Source organism: Nyctibius grandis, chromosome 9, assembly GCF_013368605.1.
Source record: "Nyctibius grandis isolate bNycGra1 chromosome 9, bNycGra1.pri, whole genome shotgun sequence".
Taxonomy (NCBI): Eukaryota; Metazoa; Chordata; class Aves; order Nyctibiiformes; family Nyctibiidae; genus Nyctibius; species Nyctibius grandis.
Window position 1 is genome coordinate 716,556 of NC_090666.1, and position 26,372 is coordinate 742,927.

A 26,372-nucleotide genomic window follows, 5' to 3' on the forward strand; every position below is an offset into this window, starting at 1 on the left:
GCAGAACACCCAGTGCAGGTCACTTCCAAACACAAGTAAGCTCACAAGTTTAACATGATCCTAAACCAGTTAGTGTGAAGAGAGTATAACCACTTCGTTCCTTCAAGGTAAGAGCTAAACTTACAATCTTGGCTGAGGTTTATTCTCTGTTGTTATCATTAAGGTCAGAGAACTCATCCTGCCAAACAGAACCCACACAGAATTCATGGGATACTGATTTATTTCAGAATTTAAGGTTTCTGCAAGTTGTGACCTACTTGGTTCTGGAAAAATTGTAGTCCCTTAATTCTGAGCCCACTGTGCTAGGTACTGGACAAAGGCACTGCCAAAAACGAGTTTAAATTCAGTAAAATAGTGCTACTGAACATTTTCATACCCTTATGCAACCAAGAAGAACGGTACTGACTGCTGCCAACGTGATGTTCTCAAAGGCACTACATGATGCGTAGATAACTTGGGTCCAACTCTCCTGAAGGGAAACAAACAACTCCTCCATTTGGCAGATAGGCATGAGACTTTGAGTCATCCGACCATGATTACATGGTGTATTATTGAGAGAGAAAGGACTCGCTAGTGGATACGGTGACCCAAGGAACCTGGGCTAAGTCCTCTGTAACACCATGGATGTCCCATGTACGCCACCTATGAACTTCCAAAGTCTCAGAGATAACCAGCTCTTGACATCTCTCTGAAACAGCTAAACTCATTACAGCCACTCTGGCCTTGGAAAATTCTCTGTTTCCCTGTCAGCAGAATGACAGCAATGACATCTCCCTGTTTTACCAGGATGTTCATGTGTGGAGAGAAGTGCAAGAGGCTGAAGTATTCAGGCACTATTGGGGCTGACCAAGATAAGAGAACCCTCCGCAGGCCCTGAGCTCCCAGAAGCCACCAGACAGCACAATTCATGTTCTCTAATTAAAAAAAAAATAAAAAAAATATGCAGGAGTGGGCTGTGTCCTCCCAGGCCTCTGCACCTTGCTCATCACCACATGAAACCATGAAAACAGACAGTCTGGTTTTACAGGGGGGGCAGTTTGAGGAGAATACGAGCAATACCAAGTCCTCCTTTTGCTCCAAGGTGCATGCCTGTCTTCTCAAGCCCACGCAGAATTTCTTTAAGAAGTGCTGGGAATACGAGCTCATTTCTTGGTGCAGGTCTGGATGCACAGCATTTCTCAGAACATTTTTCTCTGCCACTCGTCTGACCCCGGGAGCAGGCCCACCACTCCGCGCAGGCAGTCGTGGAACGCTCTGCCAAACCCTATCAATTATTTAGCATCAAAAGGAAGACTTAATCTGTGTGATAAAGAATGGATTTTATCTAACACTTGTTCCCCTTGAAGTGATTTACACAACTGGCCTCTCTAGTTGCTTCCCTTAATGTAATTATTTACTTTTGCATTAATAGCCTTCCTCCACTTGGGTTATTTTTAGGAGTCTTTTGTAGTCTTTAGGATTTACTAGGTTTTTTCCCCCTCATCTTTTTAGTGGGGATTTTAAATTGCCCATCTCTCTGAACGGGCTGTTAAAACACTAGTTTCGTCAATGCTGGTGTAAAGCTGGAGCAGCTCTGGAAAGCAGCTCCCCTGGCTGTGTTGACACTTGCATGTCGAGTTTGCCTCCGACTTGAGAAGCCACAGGGTGAGATTTCAGTTCAGAGCCAGAAGTCAGGACTCTCAGGCTGCTCATCAGGCTACGGACTGATGAACGTGAATGAAGGGCTCTAAAGCATTAATTTAGTCCCACTTTGGTTCCTCGCTTTAACCTCACTCTGCAATTTTGGACAAGTCAGGAAGACTAGGGCTTGACCACCTAACATTAGACACTTCAAATCAAGCATGAAGCCCTCAATGGAACAAAGCAGGCATCTCCACAACGTGATTTACTCCACCCTAATGCAAAGGGATCCCAAACTAGACACCCAACATTTAGGCAGCCAGCCTCAGACAAAACAAGTCCCATTTCTGGTCCCCCATGATGATGGCAGGCTCAAATGCCACCGTTAACGGATGGTGTTGGGAGAATCAATTTTCCAAACCTGTGCAAATTCTCAGATGCTCAGGCAAAAAGCTGCCAAAGAGACTAAAAATTCAAACTATGGGGACATGCTGGCAGCACAGAGGAGACAGTCCAGGAAAGCATCATGATAAATATAATCTGTTATCACCACTGGATTTCTTACTTGGCTATGAATGACCAACCCACAACAGGTAAGTTTAGCATTAGTTAAAAAGGTTATATTTAGGTACCCTCTGAGAGGCACTTACTGAAGTCTAAACTGGATCCACAGAAAAGAAGATATATCAGTACTTGCCAGAATAAACTTTTGGAGCTTACAAAATAACAGAAAAGTGGAAGCTATTATTATTACGACTATTATTAATGATAATAATAATACACTCACAAAATACAAAGGTCTTTCAGGTGGTACTTAGTGGTTGGGATCACCAGTGCCAGGACCAGCCTGTGAAAAATACCTTTTTTCATTTTAAACCCATAAAAGCTTTTCAAGTTGGCGTGCAATCCTGCAATGTGGTTAGGGATAAGATTAAACTACCCTGTCTTCAAAGTACCTCGGCATCTGTAATGGGCTGAAACTGTAGGAACTTTTGGTATGACAATTTGGGGGAGCTTTATACAATCAGTGAATGCGGGCTGATGTTATGAAGTCGCTGCGTCATGAAATGCTTTGGTGATGTGGACTCTAGCATCATCTGTAAGGGCTACACGATGTGAACCGAAGAGTCTGTAAACATTAATGGTTATCCACTCTGAGGTTGCACCTTTGCCCACAGGGTTGGCTACCACACAAGAAACCCAGTATAGGGGCTGGGAAAGGAGGCTTCCCCCAGGAGGAAAAAAAAAAACAAGTGGCCAAGAAGTAGGACTCCAACGACTTGATTAAGCAAAGCAAAGGGTTACCCAACAAAGATGCGTTGCTGACTATTTTAGATGCTAGAGAGACTCAGCACTGCAAGCCATGGATAGAGGAAAGAAGGCAGGTAGAAGAAAAGATGTGCTTTTTGTGGCACAGTTTGTGGCAATTTCAACTGCTAAAATTCTGTCATATGTAGCTGAAGAAATAAACCTGCTGCTCCCAGAGTGTTTTCCACCATGCCTGCACACTGCTCATTGAACATAAAAATGGTGCGGCATGGCTTTAACTTCACCCATCTCTACGTAGATCCCTCTAAACTCTCCCAAAGAGCACATGTCAGGTGACCAACGTGATTCAAAGCTGGCAGCTAGTCACAGGCCTTGATATCCTGCAACTGCATTTTTAGGAAGCATTTCTTCTCAGCAAGGGTCATTAGACATTGGAATGGGCTGCCCAGGGAGGTGGTGGAGCCACCATCACTGGAGGTGTTTAAGAAAAGACTGGACATGGCACTTAGTGCCATGGTCTAGTTGACATGGTGGTGTCAGGGCGACGGTTGGACTCGATGAGCCCAGAGGGCTCTTCCAACCTGGTTGATTCTGTGATTCTGTGATTCTGTAACTGAGGACCAGCCTCAGCATTGCACCAGTCTGAGCATCTGAGACCTCCAGCTGCCCAAAGAGACATGAGTGTGTACACAAGAGAGACCTGTAGGCAATCTGGCCAGCCAGAGGGGCTACGGTAGCAAAGAAACGCACTTTAAGACTCGACAGAATTACTGTTATTTAAGACTGACAGAAATGTTCAGGGAAGAAATACGATTCTTGATTGCTGTCGCTCTTATGGCAGTGTTGCATTGAAGCCCTACCCAAGGTGGGGGCCACTGAGCTGTACACAGTAGACACATGATAGAGACAGTGGCTGGCTGTCAGGAGAATTTCACAGTCTAAATTACAGGATTTTCCCATCATTCAGCTTTAATCGCTTGCCCCCTTCCCTCCTGCAGCCAACCCAGGCTTTTCTGTTATCCGTGTATCCCAACATTTTAAGTTGTATACAGCAAAGCAATGCAGAGCAGGGGAGCTAAGAATGTACTTGTACTGGTTATATGTGAAACCAGTACAAGTTCACTGGAAAATGTGAACAACTGAATGAAAAACATTCTTTGGAGAAGATCCCTCCAGGGTGGACAGAGGAGATGACTTCATAGGGGCTGTTCTCCTTTTAATTTGTCTGAGTCTCAGGCCACACAAACTATATATTTTTTCAGCACGCTGAGGTCTGCTGGGATGCTGGCATTTCCTCCTCCTCATTTACATGGCCTTCCCATAATCCAGCACCGAGACGAGCTGAGCTGCACAAGGACTCCCTGCCAACGCCACTCGGGGCTTGCTTACAGAAGACCTCTGGCGAGCGATGGGAGGTGCTCCCTGCCCTTCTCCTCTGCCTGTGAAAGGGCTGAGTGTGCTACTTCTGCAGCGCTGAGCTTTCCCATAAATCAAGTGACCAAACTCCATCCCAATCTCTGATCCACTGCAGAAAAGCCCCACGCTCTGCCCTTACAGCACGCGCAGGGCGAAAGTGCTGTATTTCATCAACTGCAGCCTTAATATCAGAGGAGAGTCGTTACCTCCTGGAAAAAAAAAGTGTAGCCAGAGCCTTACTGGTTCTGCAGCTTGGTTTCCCCATGTTTACATCAAACGACTTGTTGAACTTCATTATATACAAAGTATTTCCATAGATCAGAGGCAGGGAGACCTGTGCAGCTAACATAAAATAAATTACCACCCCGTGATAAATGGTTCTATTAGCAATCCAGATTGTTAAACTCAGATACAACAGGATGAAGGGAGCACTGCCCCATTCATTCTCCCTGCGGCAGATACTGAGTTGTAAATAGGTTATTTTGTGTGTAAATAACACATTAAAACTCAGCATTAGCCGTGTCTTTTGATAGAGAGGAAATTGTTCCAAATAAATAATCTCGGACAGGAATGTAAAATAAGCCAGATTTAATAGTGCATGCCTGCTGCAGCCGTGTTAAACATGACTAAAATGATAAACCCCAGAATATACTAACAGTAAACTATGCTCTGACATCAAAGTAATGAGGCTGTATTTTTACCCAGCTTTAGAAATGCTAAAATTAGTCTTGACAGAGCCAGACATCAGAAAAATGTTTCAAACATAAACACCATCAATTTGGGAACTTGGTGTTTGTGTCATGCTGAGGGTGGGGTGGAGAGGGAAAGGTGCATTCTGGGCCTTGTTAAAGTCAGGCACTTAGCATTTAGGAGAATTTGTATTTAATTTTTATTACAAGATGAGAAACCCATCTTCCTAAATATCTCTGCCTTTGAAAGACTGGCTCATTTAAATTTCTCCTTCAGCCACACATCTGGGCCTCCTTGTGCGTGCTGATACGGAGGAACACAGAATCACAGAATCAATGAGGTTGGAAGAGACCTCTGGGATCATCAAGTCCAACCATTACCCTGACATCACCATGGCACCTAGACCATGGGACTAAGTGCCATGTCCAGTCTTTCCTTAAACACCTCCAGTGATGGTGACTCCACCACCTCCCTGGGCAGCCCCTTCCAATGGCTAATGAGGACACAACCCAGTCTCACTCACGTGGTGCTCTGCTCCAAAGTCTCCTACCCTACACAGCAATATGCACTTGTGCACTCAGCAAAAAGGTTTCCTAAACATGAAGTGTCGTGAGCTGCCCTTCCACAAGTGGAGGTACCAAAAGTGAGAGGCTCTTCTGCAGATCTGACTGTCTATAGCTCCTACGTACTGTCATTAAAACCGGCTTCCATCTCTGTCACACATACACACATGCACCTATTGAAACAGAAGACAGCGGCTTTGACTCCTTGGCAGGCATGATTTATGGAAAAATAGAAAATTAGGAGAGACTTCCCTGATGTCATTTCTGTGAGGCCAATTTCTGAACATCTGATCAATGAGTTACTATAAAAAAAAAGTCACAGAAGATCTCTAAAATGGCAGCTTCAGTAGACTAAAAATATGAGATGCAGATTGTTAGTGCAAAAGGACTCTTCTCCACTGACAGCATCAACAATACCCATCTTTTTTCCTACAGCCATAACTTCATTTGTTCAAGGCTTGAGACATTTGGGACAAATATCCAAAGCAAGGAAACTAGAAATGGAGACTGGACATATTGTTACCTTATAATATATAGTCTAAATAATAATAATAATAAAATAGCTATTCTTTGATTATTTAACATTCAGTTTATCGCTTCAATTATCTTAATTATCAATAAAACTTATGAATTTATTCCTTTCTACAAGTGAAAAAGAAAGCCTTATGATCTGAGAAACATGCTACGTTGGCACTCCATCTGCATGACTCAGTAGAATAAAGGAGAAGAAATGTGTTGCAAATTACATTCGTTTGGCTCTGGAGAGCAGCTTGGTGATCTGCAGCACTAGCTGAGCCTTGCTGCCACTTTCTCACGTGCTAGTACAAAGAGTAAAACCTCTACACTAAATAAAATCAAGAGTTTGTCTTGGATGAGAATAAAGGCTTGTTCGTACGGCCCCAAAGCAGGGTGGGGAGCTCGGAGGCCCTCCCTTTAAAGCTGTTCCCCTCCTCAAGCCGAACAACTAATTAATCTCCATGCCTCGTTTGCTTTCTTCCATAAGAATATGAGCATAAATATGTATATTTTTGGCCTGTTATGAGTAATTACAGCAGCTTAGTGAAGCAAATGTGTTATATTAGCATGAACACCATATAAGTACAGTCTCGTTGCTACCCAGCCTTTTTGTTGTTATCTGCTAAATTACACCTTGCAATTAACTGATGTTATAAGACGAATTTGTATTAATTTTTCTACTTATAAGAACACGCGCTGCACTGCTCCCTTTCAGGAGCATGTATTATATCTAGTTAGAACTTGAAGGAAAGCTGTCCGAACCACAGGAGCACGTGCATCACGTGGACGCTTAGAAACCAATCAAGCCTCTGGAGGTGCCAAATGGGCCGATGGTCACTCCACCTCGGGGGCATCCTCATTTCTACCGCATCTCTGGAAATGCAGTGACTGCTTCCTTGGTGGAGGCATTCCCAAGGCAAGTGCCAAGTGGGGAGAGGACCCCACACTTCAAGAAAGATGTTGAGGTATTGGAGCAAGTCCAGAGGAGGGCGACCAAGCTGGTGAAGGGTCTGGAGGGTCTGACCTATGAGGAACGTCTGAGGGAGCTGGGGTTGTTTAGCCTGGAGAAGAAGAGGCTCAGAGGTGACCTTATTGCAGTCTACAACTACCTGAAGGGAGGTTGTAGCGGAGTGGGAGTTGGCCTCTTCTCCCAGGCAACTAGCGATAGGACAAGAGGACACAGCCTCAAGCTTCACCAGGGGAGGTTCAGGTTGGACATTAGGAAGCATTTCTTCTCAGAAAGGGTCATTAGACATTGGAAGGGGCTGCCCAGGGAGCTGGTGGAGTCACCATCTTTGGAGGTGTTTAAGAAAAGCCTGGACATGGCACTTAGTGCCATGGTCTAGTTGACATGTTGGTGTCAATGGTTGGACTCGATGAGCCCAGAGGTCTCTTCCAACATGATTGATTCTGTGATTCTGTGTTTATTTGCAACAGCACGTCTGTGGGTTTTGAATTTTAGCACATGCTTGAACTTTGTTGGCACCAGTCAGCCCTTTGGATCTGCCAGTCACTGAGATGATGCCTCCAGTGGGCTGCCTCCACAGTTCCTACAGCCTGTGCTTCTTCAACAGGGATCACAACCTGCTGGGGGATGGCAAACTTCTGCATGTTGCTGTCTCTGCCTTTCCCCTATTTCTGCCACCCTGCGAACCTTCCTTTCTGCCACCTTGCACCGTGCTCACACGGAAGGTGTCTCCAACCCATTCAGCAGCATGAAATTGTGTTTCTCTCCAAACAACTCTGTGTAAAAGATTTTCTAGTTCTTTTTTAAGAAAAACTTTCCTTTGGCTAACAAAAGCTAACAGAGTTTATCGAACACATGAACTACTCTGATACGTTATAATCTAGCAGCTGCTACCTTATTCTGTACATCTGAATCTTCCCAGGTCAATGAGGAAAGGAAAACTGGGTAACAAACGTGTTGAAAAGGCAGGAGAGATGGCGCAGACTTAAGCAATTTGGGCTGGGAGCTGTCTTCAAATCTCAGCCAACAGAAAACACAAACTCTCCAGCCGAGCTGTGAAGGAACCGAGGAGCCCACAGAAGAGTCGTGCTGCTCTCCCGGCGTGATGAGAAACCACCCTGCAGTGAAGGAAAGGGAGGGGAAGGGTTCGTTTCAAGGTAGACTCTGGCTAGCAACAAGGTATATTTCAAAGAGGAAAAAAAAGCTACCTGCAAAGTTTACACAGCTGAGACGTCTCTTGTCACATCCAAGCTGGTGCAGCCCTGTCTAAGTGTGTCTCCTTACGCCCTGTCCAGAAAGGACACCCTGTCCCGGTCCCCAGCAAGGCCAGCGTGGGGCCTCCCTGGTGGGCACAGCCTTGCCCACATCTGGAGCCACCATGAAAGGCCCTGGCACTGATTTGGAGATCCATCAGCACGTGTGCCAGCGAGGGATATGTCTTCAGGGGCTGTATTTTCCCTGCTCCACCCGGGGCCATTTTCCCTAGCAGCAGGAGGAGACAGGAGCAATGCGTCTGCACGTCCCCCCGCGCACCAGCACTGCACACACCAAAAATGACCCTACGCCTGTGGGTGTCCACGAGAGCTTCCTGACTGACTTCAATACCAGCAGGACCAAAATCTTACCAAAAACTCTGATGGAAAAAGAAATTAAGACCTGACCTACTTCTGACTTTAACAGGAACAGCGCAAACAGGTGGGTTTCTTTGTGAACCTTCTCGCACAAGGGCTGGACAACCCCAAATTCCTCCCTAACCATGAAATCCCAGCAGGAACGGCTGAAGACAGTGCAGTCTGTTTAGCTATTGAGTTGAGCTATTATTTAGCTCATTAGGTCACAGCCAGCACGCGACACCCCTCCCCGACCATGATAACTGGACGCTGCCCCAGCTCCACCAGCCACCCTTTAACTCCTCCATGGAGGAGCAGCAGGCACCGTGCTGCCTGCACCACGCACCACCGGTCGCCCAGTATCAAACAGTGATGGGATACGTCAACTCTCCGACAGCCACCTCTCACCCCCCGTCCTCTCCCTGACCCCAGCCCACTTTGCTAGTGACTCGTCACGGTGCAGCGACGTTTGGACACCACGCGGTGACACAACTTCCTGCTCCTGTGACCTCCGACAGCCAAGAACCCCAATAAACTCAGCGTGTTCGCAGGAGGACGGATGCCACCGTGCTTATTAAATTCTTACAGTCTAATGAAAAACACTCCTGCTGCTTTCAAAGTGTGGAAAACATAAAGTACCTCCTTGTGCCACTGCTGCTCCTGCAGCTGCTAAAGGAGTAGGTTTCTTCCCCGTCTCTGTAAAGCCATTCCCCTCCAGAACTGCACCTTTCCCTTCTTTTTTCCCAGCAGCAGTTGAAGCAGAAGTTTCCATCTTAGACGTGCATCTTCCAGCTCAGCAACCCTACAGGACATAAAACAAAACCAGATTCTGGTCACCACTCACCAAAAAAGAGGTAAAATCAGCTCCACGAGGAAGCAGACGAAGATTTCCTGGGTTTCTAAGTCTAGCAGTGCAGCCAGGACAGGCGGAAAGGGCACAGCCCTGCCAAGGGGTGGGTGTTCCCACATCCCACTGGCTTCAGGCAGTTGAAGACCTAATAAGATCAGGACCAAAACACATTTTTCCCCCCACTTAAACTAAAGCTGATGGGTCCAGAAGGCTTTCCGGGATTAAAGGACAAGTGAGACGCAGAAATTTAGCATGTATAAAACCAGTTTGTCCATCCTATACATGACCTAACCCATCATAACAAAAAAAACAAGTCAGCCAAAATCTTCCAGTAAAAATACAGATAATACATTTAAGGTGTTTTGTTTTTTTTTTCCCCCCAGTTGGTGCTTATTCTATGCACTGGTTCTGAACCAGTGCCCTGACCAGACCATTTCAACAGTGCTTATGGACAAGCCACAGCAGGTCTGCCAGACCCCATCAAGCTCTCACCAATTCCTCTCTCTCCCAAGCAAGTTCTTCTATCCTGACCAGTCATATCTGAAAATCAGCTACAGCTTTACTTAAGAGCCAGTGAACGAAGAGCCAGTGAAAGCTCCACAAAACAAGATATCAAAGCACAAATAACATGGGGTTTTTTCAACTTAGGTCCATGAAAAATAACAGCTCTTGAACCTTTCGTTAGCTTGATCGTTCATTCTGCATGACTCAAACGCAAACATATGTATATCCCAAATTTAATGTAAAAATGAGATTTCTATTCAACGAGGAGCCATGCTTCACTTCTGCCTGCGAATACTTTTGCTTACCCCGTTTTAACTTGTTTTATTTCAAATGTCTCCACGTGACTCCGGCCTCAGGCTGGGCTTGGGAAAACCCACTGCTAATTCCTCCTTTCCTTTCTAATTTTAATGCAGATCTGCAATTTTTCACATGCAAATCTTTAGATGCAAATTTTTCAATTCCTGAAAAATTCAACACACATGGCTGTTTACGTTACTGGAATTAATGGGATCAGCCAAAAAAATATCTGGGAAACCAGAAAACTTTCTTTTGTGTGCAGGTAGTTTTACTGCCATTGTGCCAGCTCAAACTTCCCTCTGGAGGGATTAACTGACTCCTGAGCATCTTGGAGTAAAAAATTAACGCCCCTAAAAACTTTAAAGCACATGAAGATTTCACGAACAGCCATGTGTGACCTGTCAAATTTTACCCTTTAGTTGTCCATGACCCTGGCGTAAGCACTTCATTTTGCTGTTGTTTTTTTTTCCCTCTCACTATTTTGCTGGTTTTAAAGCAGTTTTTGAGCTGTAACTTCAGGTCAGACAAGCAGAACGCGAAGCCCATCTTTCCCCACTACATGATGAACTCCACGGCTTAGCACATGGCTCCACGTTCCCAGCCTCCCTCACACCCATTGTTGGAGACCTTCCGTGTTGCACCACCACACAGGCTATCCTAAACCTCCTCCTCCTCTGCTCAATGGCTACTTTAACACTCTTCTGTAGATACAAAGTCACCCTGGCTGGCAACTCAGAGGGGTCTGACACGTGGTGGATGTAGTCCTCCAGCATTGCCACCACCTCCTAGGCTCCAGCAGGATGGCAGCCCACCAAGCAGCTGTCTGCTGCAGCCCCAGCAGCTTATCCTGGGAGCCTTCAGGCACGACTCACATTAATGGGACCACGACATGATGGATCTGCGGTCACAATTTCACAGAATCACAGAATCAATCAGGTTGGAAGAGCCCTCTGGGACCATCGAGTCCAACCATTGCCCTGACACCACCATGTCTACTAGACCATGGCACTAAGTGCCATGTCCAGTCTTGTCTTAAACCCCTCCAGAGATGGTGACTCCACCAGCTCCCTGGGCAGCCCATTCCAATGTCTAACGACCCTTTCTTTTTTGTGGCTGTAAACAGCAAAGCTTGCATTGGAAATGACAGGACCCCCAATTACAGGCTTCACTGATGACACAAGGCTCCAGCGAATACCGAGGTGGCCCCCGAGGTCCTGCCCCGGCATGTGCTGGGCTTGATGGCAAACGTGGGATGAGTTCCTGGGGGCCAGGACTTTACAGGGGTTTAACCCAGAAATCAGGTTGGGTTACAGACCACGTATGAAATAAAAACGCTCAAACTGGAGGAGTGTTTGACCTAGGTCTGACAGCCTGGGCTTCTGTTCGTTAAGAAAACAAACTTCAGAGGCTATATTACCAGCCCCCCACCTGTTTCTCCTTAGTCCCTCCTTTCAAGGCTTTGAGCTTTTGTTTGAAACCAGACGCTCGCCCTCGCATCCCTCCCAGCCTCCCCAGGTCACCCTGACCCTCGGGGCAGCCTCATGCCTGTGGGGACCTTCCTCGGGGGGCTGCAGAGCACAGCAGCCACGGACGGGAAGGAAGAAACCAGTTTTCCTGTGAAACAGGCTATAACTATTTTTGCTTCATAAAAAGGTGCTTGGGGTAGAGCAGGCTGAATGCAAGGCTCTGAGCTTTACAACAAGTCAGCAGTGAGCAAAAGTTATTCTCCTTCCACAGCTACCCACAGCCAGAGCTGACCAGCCCAGCCCAGGAGGACACAGGAGGACTACAGGAAAGCAGGAGAGGGGCTTTATCCAAGGGCATGGAGTGATAGGATGAGGGGGAATGGTTTTAAACTGAAAGAGGGGAGATTGAGATGAGATATTAGGAAGAAATTCTTTCCTGTGAGGGTGGTGAGACCCTGGCCCAGGTTGCCCAGAGAAGCTGTGGCTGCCCCCTCCCTGTCAGTGTTCAAGGCCAGGTTGGATGGGGCTTGGAGCAATCTGGTCTGGTGGAAGATGTCCCTGCCCATGGCAGGGGGGTTGGAACTGGATGATCTTTAAGGTCCCTTCCAACCCAAACCAGTCTGTGATTCTATGATATTGCACTGGAGCTCTGGAGATTTAGGTTCCCACCTTGGCTCTGCTACAGTCTCCTCTGTGTCCCCACACAAAAAGCTTAACCTCTCTCAGAGCCAGCTTCCACAACTGTAAAATGGGAAATAATACTTTGCCCTATTTACAAAGCTCTTGGAGATCCTTGGAGGCACAAGGCTATGGCAATATTTTTATTACCCATATAAGAAGATACATGGATGGATGCAGTCAATCCACACCATCCAGGAGCACGACATTCATGTTTTAAGCAATACATAGTTTGCTTTCTGCTCAATGCTAAACTTTTCCTGCTGCTCTGTACCACACAGAATTTATAAATTCAATGACAGATTAATCTTAGCAGTGAGCCATTTGGCATGAAAAAGGGTTTCACAGGGAGCCTGCTTTTTCCTGTAAAGAGCATGCATTTAGGAGGGACTATACGGAGAAAGACCCCGTGCACTTATTCAAGCACAAGTCCCTGCCCTCCATCATTACTCAGAATTAGAAGCCCAGAATGGATTACTCAGATTGTTCCTACGGTTTGTAGCTTTCTCTGCAGGAGGAGGGCTGGGTAATTGATTTTGACACTAATACCAGCACTATTGATATGCCCTGTAATATAATTCCACAGCGACACTAAAAAGGCGGCCATCTGAGAGCTGAACAAGGCAAGCGCTATATGATTTGCTCTAGACAACCCCAGCTATTTTAACAGCTGCGTTGTATATTAAAAGGGAGAAATCCCAACAGAATTAAAAACAACAAAGTCACATTTGCCTTTGAGGGGAAAACAAGAAGCTGTAAACTTTCCTAATAAAACAATCCCTCCTGCTAAGTGCTGGAGGAATGGCTGAAAGTGCTCTCTTTTGGAGGGCATCAGCCTGAGCAGGACTGCCAGCAAACTTGGGGATAAACAGATACTCATCAGCCATACCCCAACACTCTCTTTTTCTTGAAAAAGGCATTATTTCACAGAATCACAGAATCAGTCAGGCTGGAAGAGCCCTCTGGGATCATCGAGTCCAACCATTGCCCTGACACCACCATGTCAACTAGACCGTGGAACCATTTCCTTCTTTGGGATTTTTCTTTCATCAGGAAATCCCCTTCTCCTCCCCTAGACAGAGCAGAAAACATAGATCTCTACCCCCCAAGCTTTCCCGTGAAACATGAATCGCCGATTTTGGCCACCTCTCCTCAGAGACTAAGCACCAGCGCGGGAGCAAGCCTCCCTGGCAGAAGGCAGGCGCCACCAGTGACCTTGTGACACGGGTCTAATCCTCCAGAAGCCACCACTGTTGCCAAGTGCCACCTTCATGCCTGGCAGCAGGAAAGGATTTCCAAAGCAGGCCTCCAGCAGCCTTTCCACTGCTGGGAAAATTTTGGGCTTTCTCAGACCAATGCCTATCCTATCCTTCATTTTAAGTGCATCTCTACCTGAGCTTCTCACGCACAGCCCTGGCACTACCAGTGAGGTGCCGTCACCCCCAAGGGGACACGATGGAGGTGTGCTGGTTACTGACACCAGCATTGCCTCCACTGCTGCACAGCCAGGATGAAACCCCACCGCTTCCAGCTCCCGGCATGGTCGATGGGAGCTGGGACAACCAAGGGCAGCCTTGGCACAGGTCCTGTCAGGCTCGTCCTCATGCACCCAACAGGGAGACACTTTATCTATTCTCACAGAATCACAGAATCAATGAGGTTGGAAGAGACCTCTGGGATCATCAAGTCCAACCATTGCCCTCACACCACCATGTCAACTAGACCATGGCACTAAGTGCCATGTCCAGGCTTTTCTTAAACACCTCCAAAGATGGTGACTCCACCACCTCCCTGGGCAGCCCATTCCAATGGCTAATGAGCCTTGCTGAGAAGAAATGCTTCCTAATGTCCAACCTGAACCTTCCCTGGTGAAGCTTGAGGCTGTGTCCTCTTGTCCTATCGCTAGTTGCCTGGGAGAAGAGGCCGACTCCCACTCCATTACAGCCTCCCTTCAGGTAGTTGTAGACTGCATAAGGTCACCTCTGAGCCTCCTCTTCTCCAGGATAAACAACCCCAGCTCCCTCTGCCACGTCACCCCCCATGTCAGGACAAGACCACATTTGATAACTAAAACAGCACAGCAGGTAAAGCTGAGATAAACAAAGAGATACTCCCACCATCTCTTCTTTTGCAGTGGACCATGTCATACAGCTAAAGCCTTCTGAATACATGACCTGCTTATGAAATTCAGCGTGAGCCAATTGTTTTGAACATTGGCTTAATACAGCGGCTGCTGTGATCCTTTTCAGTCTCCCAGGGTTTGAGCCAAATTATGTTCTCAATTACACGGAAGTAGCACCAGTTAACCCAGTGAAGTCATAGGCTCTATGCCACAGCAAAACTTGACCCTTCTATTTTCTTTCATATCAGCAACAGCTTCAAATTACTAAAGAAAGTTTTTTTCTGTACACACGCCGCTACCAACTGTTGGGACTATCCAAACACGCTGTCTGCTGCTGAAGGATCTACAAGTGTTTACAGAATATCCATGTCAGGTAAAAGCAGCATAAATATTAATTCAGAACTAATCATTTTTGGGGTCCTCTTGACACAAGATTTCCCATCCTGACATTTCTTAGGAATGGTCTGCTTGGGCCAGTCCTGCAGGGTTGATAACACATGGAATTTAGTGCTGGGGCATGTACGTGTAAAGCAGTAGAGAGGTCTGGAGACCTCTGATGCCCCTTCCAAGCTTGAGAAAGCTTCTGTGGTGGGTCCTTACCAGCTTCTGGGAGATGTTATGGGGAGGGAGAACAGGAATCAGAGATGACCCGATGCTGACAGAAGCGGTGTTAGGAGGGCACAGAGCTGCTCAGGTCTTCTTCCATTTTTCTACCTCCTCCCCCAACTCCTGCTTAGAGAAGAGCAATATTGGGCTGCCGAAGGGAGGGAGGAGGGAGCTGTGCTGCCTTTCAGCAAAGAGGATAGAAAGACACACAATTTCTGTCCACCCACCCCCAAACAGAGGGCTAAAGTTGCTCAGAAAGATGGGCGTTCATAAGGCTTCACCAAACAGTTCCAGCCTGTGGCAAAAGTTGCATCACTCAAAAAAATGAAGAGGGGAAAAAAAAAAAAAAGTTTAAAAAAAAAAGAGACAAAAAAACCCAGGAGAGTTGGCAACACTGCAAGAGTTATACAGGTTCTGGAATGTACAAAGGCTGAAATCAGAGACTCAGCACCTCTTTTGAACTTCAAAAACAACAAGTCTCTTCAAATCACTCTGTTAATTGGCTTTAAATTAGAGTTCTAAGTTTAATGAACAAATCTTTCACGTACGGCATGAAACGGATACGCTTCTAGATTAACTTCCTGATCAACACCATCTGCCATTTCCATATGGCAACAGCAAACCAAAAGCACGAGGAAGAAGCCACTCTTGCCTTACTGTGAGGGGCCAAAGTGCTCCCAGGGCTGCCTGGTGCTTGGCAGTGTTTCTCTGTAACGTGGTAACTTCAGAACATCAGCTCCAGAAGATCCAGGGATATTCCAGGCACCAACAGGCGCAAGTCTGCCCAGGGAGGTAAAGAAAGGAGGCAAAGTATGGAAAAATGCTTGATGGGAGGAGAGATGAGGGAAGGAGGGATGTCTGCAAGGATGATGGGTTGGATGTGGAAAGAGCAGGAGGTTCCTGAAGATGGAGAAGAGCCTGGAAGACAGAGAAGAAGCTGAAATAAGGAGAAAGAGGGATGACCTCACAGACTAGAGTAGACAAGACATTACTGAAGAATGTGAGTGGATGGAGGTACAGGCACAAGGCAAATCCCGTGGAGAGAGAAGAGTGGCATAGGATAGAGGAAGAAAAAGGCTGCAGACAGACCTGGTACCATGGGAGACTGAGATACATAGCCCTGCTGGGGCAGAGGAGGGCATGGCATGATGTCTAGCATGGCAGGCCCAGGGCTGAGAGGCACGGCACAGAGGGAAGAGAGGTAGAAAACATTCAGGAAACTTGTAGGGAAGCAAAATGGAGAAATGCAGGGGTCTCTGATGGAATAAATATGCCCTGCAAAGAGCTCTGAGGAATGCAGCCCTCCAGCATGCTCTATCACCCTTCATAGCTGGAGTACCTAGACATAAGGATGAACTCCACAGCTTCTTGTGGTGCCAGGCACGTGAAGGGAAACAATGTCAGATACACCTCAGTCATGAGCACTGTCTATCCTTACAGTGACACTGACAACAGTGGCCTTCCACTTATATCAAACAAGTCCAGTGGAGTTAGTGGAGGTGATCAGAAATTATCACCATCTTGAAGGTCTTCAAGTATTCAGCTACCTGCTGCAGAACTAGCATTCACCAGCTGGATGCTCCTTGGGGACCTTCCAGCAGGGACCAGACACTAACAGGCCCTGGACAGCAAGGGTGCAATGCTGATGTCTGCACAGGGGCACCCAGCAACCTGGCACCCCTGGTCCTGGGCAGGGCTGACAGATGGGACGCAAGACCTATGGGAGACGTGTGTCCTCCAGGAATGGCAACCAGGTGCCAGGCTATCCTAGGACACTCCATGGCAGCAGGTGAGACAACACCGAGGCCACTGAATTGAAACATAAATGTTTTTTCCCTTTCTAAAGCCATGTACTTTCTGTGCTATTGTTATTGGAAAGGAGATGACACTGAATAAAGGAACTCACATTTCACCCATTCTTTGGGCTTCACAAACACTAATGTCATTTTAACGTTGCTGCTTCCTTATAAATAAGACCAATTTATAAAATATCAGATAAATTTGAATCGTTTCCCCACTTCAAGTGTATTTTCAAGTTGCCCACCTTAAAGCCTTGAACAGAAATTATCTTTCAGATGCTGGGTTATAAACAATTACAACACATCATCAAAACACACGAGCAGACATAAAAGCTCAAAGCCAGACACAGATTCGGCACTGGTCCATGCTGAGACACGCAGGCTGGGGTATATGACTTTCCCCTCCTCTCTCTCAGAAGTTTTTGTGTCTTACTTTGGAAGAACCGAGAAGTTGGAGGAGTGGGGGCTGGAGGGAAGAGTCTTTTGTGGTGGAACAGGAAAACAGAGTCATGCTTGTACTTTTACAAAGCCAATCCTACGTGTCTTATCATGAGAAAACTTTTACTACGCGAATTCCAACATGCGAAAAACCGTCGAAGAAGATAATCAAGACACTCCTGCAGTCAGACTCTGTGTTAACATGCTGCAAAACTATGGGAGGATGCCACCAGATAAACAAAAATTGCTCAAAAGTGATGCGTCACCATTATAACTGGTCCATGAATCTTCACTTGGTTTTTGTTTATTTGTTTGTTTTTGTTGTAAGGGAGCGAGAACTTTGGCAAAAGAGTTGTCTAAGTTTCATTTTTTGATGTAAATCCAAATAAGTTTTCAATTTCCTGTTACAGAATTTTCTGGGGTTTTTCCAAAAAGGAAAAAAAAAAAAAAAGACAAATATTACCTATATGTGTGCACATGTGTCTAATGAAAAAGTATTGTTTTCATTTTAGGAAACCTTTGCACATTAGAATAGAGAAAGAAAAAAGGAAAAAAACAAAAACAAAGTAAAGAAACCAAGAAAACCCCTTCATCAAGTCTTCATGCTCCAACAAGAGCAGAAACTGTTAATAACTAACATGTCAGATAAAACATCTGTGGTGCTTGGCAGATACACCAGGGTGGGTAACAGCTAAACACAGACTGTATTAAGACCAGGGTGGAAGACCAGCCGTTAAAACTGTTTACAACAAAATTAGACTCTAATTTCCAAATCAGTAATAATTAACCTCTTGATTTTTTCAGCAAGTTTATGAGTAAAAGTTATTAAGAAGGTAAATTGTGCGTACTACAAGCGGAGCAGGAACTGTGATTCTGAACAGAGAGGTTCATGTAGGTTCCGTGGAGTGGGTGAGGGTCGACAGAGATTGGGCTAGGAGGAAAAGAGCTGCCTTGAAATCAGATTTGAGAGAGCTTTTGAGAAGGTGGAAGTAAATGTTTTGTTGGCTGCCGGTGACTGAAGGAGAATCCTCTCAGGGTTTCAATTCTGTGCTGCAGTAGTTTGGGCACTTTCAACTCTCATGAATGAAACCCCAAATACAAACCACATGCGGTGAAGTTTAATGGGTTTGCTTTATGTAGGGATGGGATGAGTAACATTGCCTTGTAGTGACTAGTCCATCCAGATGACATTGAACAGGCTCCAAAGCTTGGATAAGAAAATCCTCATTTGGCCCAAGGAAGGAAAACCTTTATTTTGAGCAATGAAAGATGAAGGGCTGCATCCTTGCAGAGATCCGTATAGCAACTGGGTTCTTTCAGAACACGTTTCATTACAAAATTTTGGTTTATTTTTAAACATTCCAGTTCACTTCATCAGCCTATTGAATCCTCCCTCCGGGGGCACATGTGTAAGTATGTAGAAGAGAGAAGCCTGGGAAGGAAACAAGAATGTAATTAAAAACAAAAAAGCAACACTTCAGTTGGCTCGTTTTCCTCTGCTGAACACATACACCACACAAGCTGCTATTCCACGCTTGGTAGAAACATATATTGTCTTTATAAGACTACAGTTGCCAGCTGAAGGCAGGATGCAGACCACATAAAATGGTTGGCAGTTCATAAACTGGAGAATGGAGAAAAATTCCTCCAGATGGGAATGGGAGAAGAGTTTCTGACAGGATCAATGAGTATTTGGGGTTCGAAAGGACCTGTGGAGGTCATTGAGTCCAGCCTTATGCTCACAAGTAACAGGGAGTCAATCCCTGGCATTTGCAAGTCACAAAACTGTTGAAATATCCTACAGTCGATGTAGTAGGAGAGGACAGAGCTATATGGAACATACCCATGAACCACAACGCAGCCTGGTCTGCAAGGACACCAAGCACACCAGTGAAGAAGAATTCAAGAATGACCAAGAGCCCTTGCAAGGAACTTTATACAAGGGAGAATGAAATTAATACTCTGAACAGCGCTCATTTCTGTGAGCTGCGACTCAAGTTACAGGGCTACATATGATTCCAAAAATTAACGGTTAAGTAAGCAGTGAAAGGCAGAGCCCCTCGGTTTTCAGCAGTGCAGGTCCATCTTCTGCAGAGAAAAGAGACTGTACAATGAGGCTGGCTGTCATTTCAGTGGAAGGGAATAAGTCTTTCAGGAGACAGGCTAAAGTATTCAGGAGGGTATTAAGCTAATGACAAAAGACAAGGGTGAAAATGAGCACTCATTTAGCCCGAAATCAAGATGTCAAGATTGAAATTAATCAAGGTATCAAGGGACTCAAAGAGAAGAAATTCCTTAATTGTGTAGACTCTAATGCTGCGAACCTGAGTAATAAACAAGAAGTGGAATAGTTCATTTAATACACAAATGAGTCCTGACCAGTATTACTGAATCTGGTGGAAACATTCATATGATTGGGGAGCTGCAATCATTTTGCATATCAGTGACTGGAAACAAATACAGAGTCATGAAGTTTGTCAGTGACAAATGACTGCAGACACGGTAAATAAAGATGATTGCTTCGTACCATGACCTGCTCTCTACCCCTAGATGGGCTAGATACAAAGATTCTATATTTTAAAGCAACCACACACAAGACCACACATCTAGAAAACAACCGATCAAAATGAAGACTGTGTGTTGAGAAACACCGATTGGAGATGACTTGAAGTTTATGGTGGGCAACCAGTGGCTGACAAGCTCTATGGAGGTTGCCAGTATCCAAACAACTAAAGCAAAATGTGTTTTGTCTACACAGAATTTGGGAGCTTATAATGCCTCTCTGTCTAACCTTAAATTGACTGTTAGTGGAACACTATGCCCAGCTCTGGTGCCCACAATTCAAGCACAAAGATGAAAATTGCAAAGGCTCCAGTGGTATCTGTGAGAAAAACGAAAGAGAGCTCAAGAGAGAGACATTTGCAGGATGCCTTGATCAGTAATATTAATATATATATAATCAACAAAAATATCGTAACAGATGCTTTTTGACCAGAGGCAAGGGACGTTAGAAGAATCTATGGCTAAACCAATTACAGTTACCTAATACCAATTACAAAGACTAAGATCTAGAAGTTAAACTAGAGAAATTCCAATTAGGAACAAGGCTCCCAGTTTCAACAGAGAAGAGCACTGGATTCAGGCTGGTGACAGACTCTCTAGCACTGCAGAGCTGACATTTTGTTCAGATATTTTTCCAGAAGATCTGCTGTAGTCTAAGGCTCGTCACTGGACGTGGGTGAGTTTAAGTACAGGAAAGTCCCCCAACGGTGTTATAGATCAACACCTTCATCCTCTGTGGTCTTATGCACCTCCATATCAGTGTGTTATAAACGGTTGATTTGCCATACCTTCACAGATCAAACCATCTGCATTTATAATGATTGAATCTTACCATGCCTGTCTCTGCTGATAAGCGAAACTAACTTCTACCTTCCAACTTCCCTATTTTTTTCTTTTGTGATAAGGACTTAGTAAGACTCAAGTAATAAACATCTCCCAGAACACTGATAAACTCTAAGGTGTTTATGTCCTGCCAGTGGCAATGTTGCCGAGTATGCATTCCTTTACTATGCAGTTATGTCTACCGTGCTACAAGTATTTTGATGACTGAGGCAGATATAAAACAGTTCACCAACAGAATATCATGCAGTTTTTACTTGGTAGCCTACAAGAATCGACTTGGTTTCTTGGTCTGGCAAGTAGCTGCCAGCATCAAAAAGGAAAGAAATAACATTGTAATTTATTTCATTCTCTAGTTATAAAAGCTAAGGGAAAAACCTCCCCTCTCAACCCTAGCAGTGGTGCCTCCACAGCCTAGAGAACACTGGGAATATGAGGAGGTCTGATCCTCTGCTGCCCCACAGTATCTGTTTCACACACAAAACAAGCTGGGCTGATGTTTTCTTCTGACTGTTTTCTTCTCAGCAAGTGTCATTAGCCATTGGAATGGGCTGCCCAGGGAGGTGGTGGAGTCACCATCTCTGGAGGGGTTCAAGAAAAGACTGGCCATGGCACTTAGTGCCATGGTCTAGTTGACATGGTGGTGTCAGGGCAATGGTTGGACTCTATGATCCCAGAGGGCTCTTCCAACCTGATTGATTCTGTGATTCTGTGACGTGCCAGCACGTCTCATGTCCACAAAACTTTCTGGAACAAAGCCCAGGCTAGAGCAGTAAACTTTTAGCAAATGTCAGCAGGTTGCTATGGTCAGCGGAATGGTTTAGGAACCACGTTGTGTGCGTGCAACCGGGCAGCTGAAGCAAGTGAAGCGTAAGAAGTGTTTGGTGGTAACCAGGCCAGGGGCTGAGCGCTGGAAACTGCATTCACCCTTGTTGGGTCCCCACAGCTATTCAGAGAGTTTGACTGCTGGGGCCACTAGACAACATACTAAAAAAAAAAGATATTTTTTTACTATTTCACTACACAAGACTCAAATCATTACAGCTAGCCTGAGAAGACCCCGTAAATACTTCCTCCTTGTTTGCTTTTTTTCCTTGATACTATCTGATTGATACAAATTCTTCAGGACAGAACCCTTTTATATGAGTGTGTGTGTATATACCCACACACGTGTACACGTACAGCTTTTTAGCACTGCTAGTAATAGTTATTACTTACCTACCTTGTAGTTATTGGACATTATTTCTGTTATTCATGCATATGATAATTATAGTCTATTTCCGTATCTGTTTTCTGCACACAAGCTTGTTGAGCTCTTCCTAGAGAAAACAGTCAAAATAAGGCAAGACATTTGCCTCCCTTCTACAACTCCCTCCCTGTTCCTAAAGTTTCATCTGCTCTTCTCCTCTAATCACCTCACTCCTCCACAACCATCTTCTGAACCACATCATAGACAGTTTTCTTGCTCTCCTTGCCCTTTCTATCTTTTTTTCTGCTCTTTTTCCTCACAAACCCGGTCTGCTTTGGTCTGCCTCTCCCTAAAAACAAAATCCCACTTGTGCCTGTAGCTCTCATTCCATCTTCCTCCTCATTCACAGCTAAGCTGTATCCAATCTTCTGTACCCAGTTGCTTCTGCGATTTCTCTCCACTAAATCTTTCCTACATTTTACTCACAGATTGACCTAGTTCAAACCTGATTCCCTCCAACCACACAGAAACCTCAGTCTGCCTCTCAAATATCTTCTCGTAGCAGTCTGGCTGTGGTTAGAAGGTGGCAAAGGATGCCAAATGCTGTAGAGGTGGAGAGCATGTTGTTTGTTACTCAAGTCTGAAACCTGAGGTCATCCTCAGGTTCCTCCAACCTCACTGTAAGATTGTGCCTCTAGGCCACCTCTGACTCCTGCTTCTTCCTTCTGCACAATGTCTGAGAGCTTGGTGCTTCCTTGAGCTTCCTGCCACTCACCTACACATCTGCACTCAAAACACCAGCCTCTAAGCCATTCATTTTCATTTACAGCAAGTTCCTTTACATTGGCTCTAATGAGTACAAAGCTGATTTCACAGCCATTCAGAATGTGGGAGAAAAGAGCATTTTCCTAGCTTGTCACTTTGTTCCTGTCACTGTGCTTTACATCCTTTGATGGCATGCTCTTTTGTTTTGCCTCAACCATTGTCTCCTCTTTCAAAGCCCTTCAAAGCCTACCACACTATGCTTTCAATCTCATCAGCTTCAGGGAGACTGCAGCAAATGCACATGCACTTTCTTCAATCAGGGCCTGAATATGTGTCCTTTGAGTCAGTTTGGTCACACACACCAGAGATATCTGTCCACTCCCAGTTTCATTCATAACTAGTTTTCACCAATGAAACTATTGACTTGGAGACCTGTAATAGAACAGAAGGCACTCTGAGGTGAGAATCAGATCCCCTTGGAAAATTAGGAGCCAGTGAACGTATCTGTTGGCATCCATTGTTCTGATTTTAGGATAAATACTAGGGTTCTTCAGTTAACTGCCTTTGCACTGTATTTTTCCTCAAGCAAGGGAATAATCATTTGCATAACTCATTGATCATAACTCACTTGTCCCTCACTAAAAGAAAGAGCATATTTCTGATATCCCCTTGCTCTCTGCATAACACACAGTGTCAGGGCACCTCGACATTCAAAATTATACACTAGAAATACTGAAACACCTCTTCAAGTATTCATCCTAATTGCCGTCATAACCTAGCACTTGACTGAAAAGCAAGTTAAGTTTTTCTCTACTGAAGCAATTAAACATATGCTACCTTCCATCTCTACAGTCATCCATTTGAGTCCAAACCTTCATAGAACTGAAGGGATGGGGGACATGTCACCAGCTATAGATGGCCACACAGTTTTTTTGTTTTAAACCATGCCCACAGCTACCCAAAATTTGGTACAACTTAGTCCCCTTGGGCTTCTACCAGCTTTATGCATTACAAGTGAGACAGCTCAATGCACTTTCTATTTTGGAGCCAGTGCCTCCACTGCAAACGCAGATTTTCACAGATTTATTGCTAATTTCTAAAATGTTTATTGGCAAAACAGAGAAAATGTATCTTTTGAAAACTAAAAATTGTTGGCCATCCTCAAATCATTAGTGGCATACTGAGAAAACATTAGATGTCTTCCCTTAGCACTCTTGTAACCAAAGATCAGGTTTTGTTTATGCGAATATATCCAGGCAAATGCCTTCAGAGAAGCGGACCTGAAGCACGTACAGGGTTGGCTTTTCACCACTGCACCCCACTGAGACTTTTAGAGCAGAGGTCTGGCAGCTGTGAACATTCATTAATGTTTAAGCCTTCCCTTTTGCTGGCCAGTGCAATGACACAAAACAGACCCAAAGCCACGTGGCTCCTGCCCTGCCTTTTGGTTGGCACCTGGACACGACCACTCATACCGTGCATCTTGGAGAAAACTCTTCCAGCTTCTCCCAGACCTGTGGCCTTTCGGGTTACAGCCCCTACAGCTACACAACCGCGCTGGCAGCTAAAGGCACATTTCAGGACCGTGAGAATCAGCAATCAAAGGAACAAACCGTCAGTAACTCCAGCACCATATGCAAATTGCAGTGCGTGCGAGACCTCAAAGCAAACAACATCACGTGTAAATAACTTCAGGGAAAACACATGGAGGAAGAGGTCTATTTGTTAGAGGAATAAATGACGCCTGTCCCACAAGGTGCAACGGAGCAGGCCTCGGCTTCCAGGATGGGCCCACTGGGGAGGAAGGGGTCTGCAAGCACCATCGTCCCACCCCGGTGCGCTACCAAGACACTGTGTCTTTGCCAAGAATCGTGACTGTATTATAAGCACAAAAATCTGCAGTACCTCCTTGGGAGGAGAGTAGAATAAGCTACAACCTACAGAGACAAGCGATAGAATAAAGGCGCAAAAAGTTTCCGTTACTCCTAAAAAAAACAAGATGCAGTTTCCTGAAGTACCTAACCCTGCCACCATGCAACAGTGCACAAGAAACCAAATAGACACCAAAACAGAACTCATTATTGCCCAGTCAGTTTTGCTATTGGCAAAGTTGAGGGGAAAATAAAGTGAAGTAACAATGAAAAGGGTTTTTTTAATGCAATTTTGCTTCCATGACAGTACATGAGGAAAGACGGATGACCAGTCAGACAGCCTTTCATTCAAATCCATCTTAACACAGTGTGAAATGATTGTGGAGGTACATTTTTGCTATATATTCACTCTACAAGGAACCAAAATGACTAGCTTCAAGAAGGCACCAAAATTTATGTGGGCTGCCCAGGGAGGTGGTGGATTCACCATTTCTGGATGAGAAAAGACTGGACATGGCACTTAGTGCCATGGTCTAGTTGACATGGTGGTGTCAGGGCAATGGTTAGACTCGATGATCCCAGAGGTCTCTTCCAACCTGATTGCTTCTGTGATTCTGTGATTCTGTGGTACGATAGTCCCATCTACCCAACAAGAGAGCTTCACTATACTCACATTTAACCAAATTTCCTTTGGCTGAGACACTCCAATTGCCCCGTAGATCAGCCCTCTAGATCCACAACATCTTGACCTCCTCTGATCACAGCAGCACACAGCACAATCGCTTTTCTTGCCAACCTTGGAAAATTTCTCTGTCGTGCCTTCTTGGAAGGAGGCTGCACCATCCAACTAATTCTGCTCTGCAATATCAGTACTGATCCCCAGTGTCCTTAATAAATGCAAATACACCAGATCTCTGTTCCCAGAGCAGCTTCACTTTGCACTGATACATGACAGTGACAACCAGAAAGATGCGGAGGTTTCTAAAGAGTTAGTCTATGTGAGCAAAGGAAATATGCACAACCACGTACTCGCAGTCGCTTTTCCCATCTAGTTTTGACTTTTCCTGGTCTTGTGTCCCCAGAGGGATCAAGAAGTCTCACCTGTCTGTCCCTCCCTCCTTCCCTCACGCGTTTATTTCTCTGACCCACAAAATCCCTCCACTGTAACTTCCAGCTTTAACTTTCACCTTAGACAGGACCCTCACTAAGAAAAAAAAAAAAAAAAAATGCCCTCTGATTCTCCAGTCCTTCCTAAAGCTTCCAGATCTGCCAGTAAATCCCCGAGGCTGATGCATCTCACCTTCAATAGCTGGCTCCTTTGTTCTGCAGAGGACATCCCCACAGAAGCAGCTGGAAAAATTCCACTTGCAGCTGTCCCAAGAAGTTTCTACCTGTTTGGTGAACACTGGAAGCTCATAGGTTGACGATGCACCTTTCTGCAAACACCAAGTCACGCCACGACGCAGCAATGATATATTCTCGTACAGGCAGACTCCCCAAATTGTCACAGCGCTGCCTAAGGACTGTCACGCCGCAACAGACAAATGGTCCCGCTCATCCAACACCCTGTCTGACAGCAACCAGTGATGGATTCTTCAGACTAAAATATGAAAAGGTCATTTTCATTGCCTGGCGTTAGAGCAAGGTAGCAGAGGACAAGGAATTTTGCAAGCTGGGGCACCAGATGATCTCGTTGCGATACGCAAGGTGAAGAAACAGCTCTGTCGTAAGACG

General features: G+C 45.3%; 1 protein-coding gene across 2 annotated transcripts in view; it reads right to left on the reverse strand.

Moving 5' to 3' along the window:
• GLI2 (GLI family zinc finger 2) overlaps positions 1–9,423 on the reverse strand; it is a 156,218-nt gene extending 146,795 nt beyond the window's left edge. For both annotated transcript variants that reach the window (XM_068407554.1, XM_068407553.1), the window contains exon 1: positions 9,291–9,423. In XM_068407554.1, coding sequence (XP_068263655.1) covers positions 9,291–9,423 — 133 coding nt within the window. The remainder of the gene's footprint in view (positions 1–9,290) is intronic.
• Positions 9,424–26,372: the final 16,949 nt, after the last annotated feature.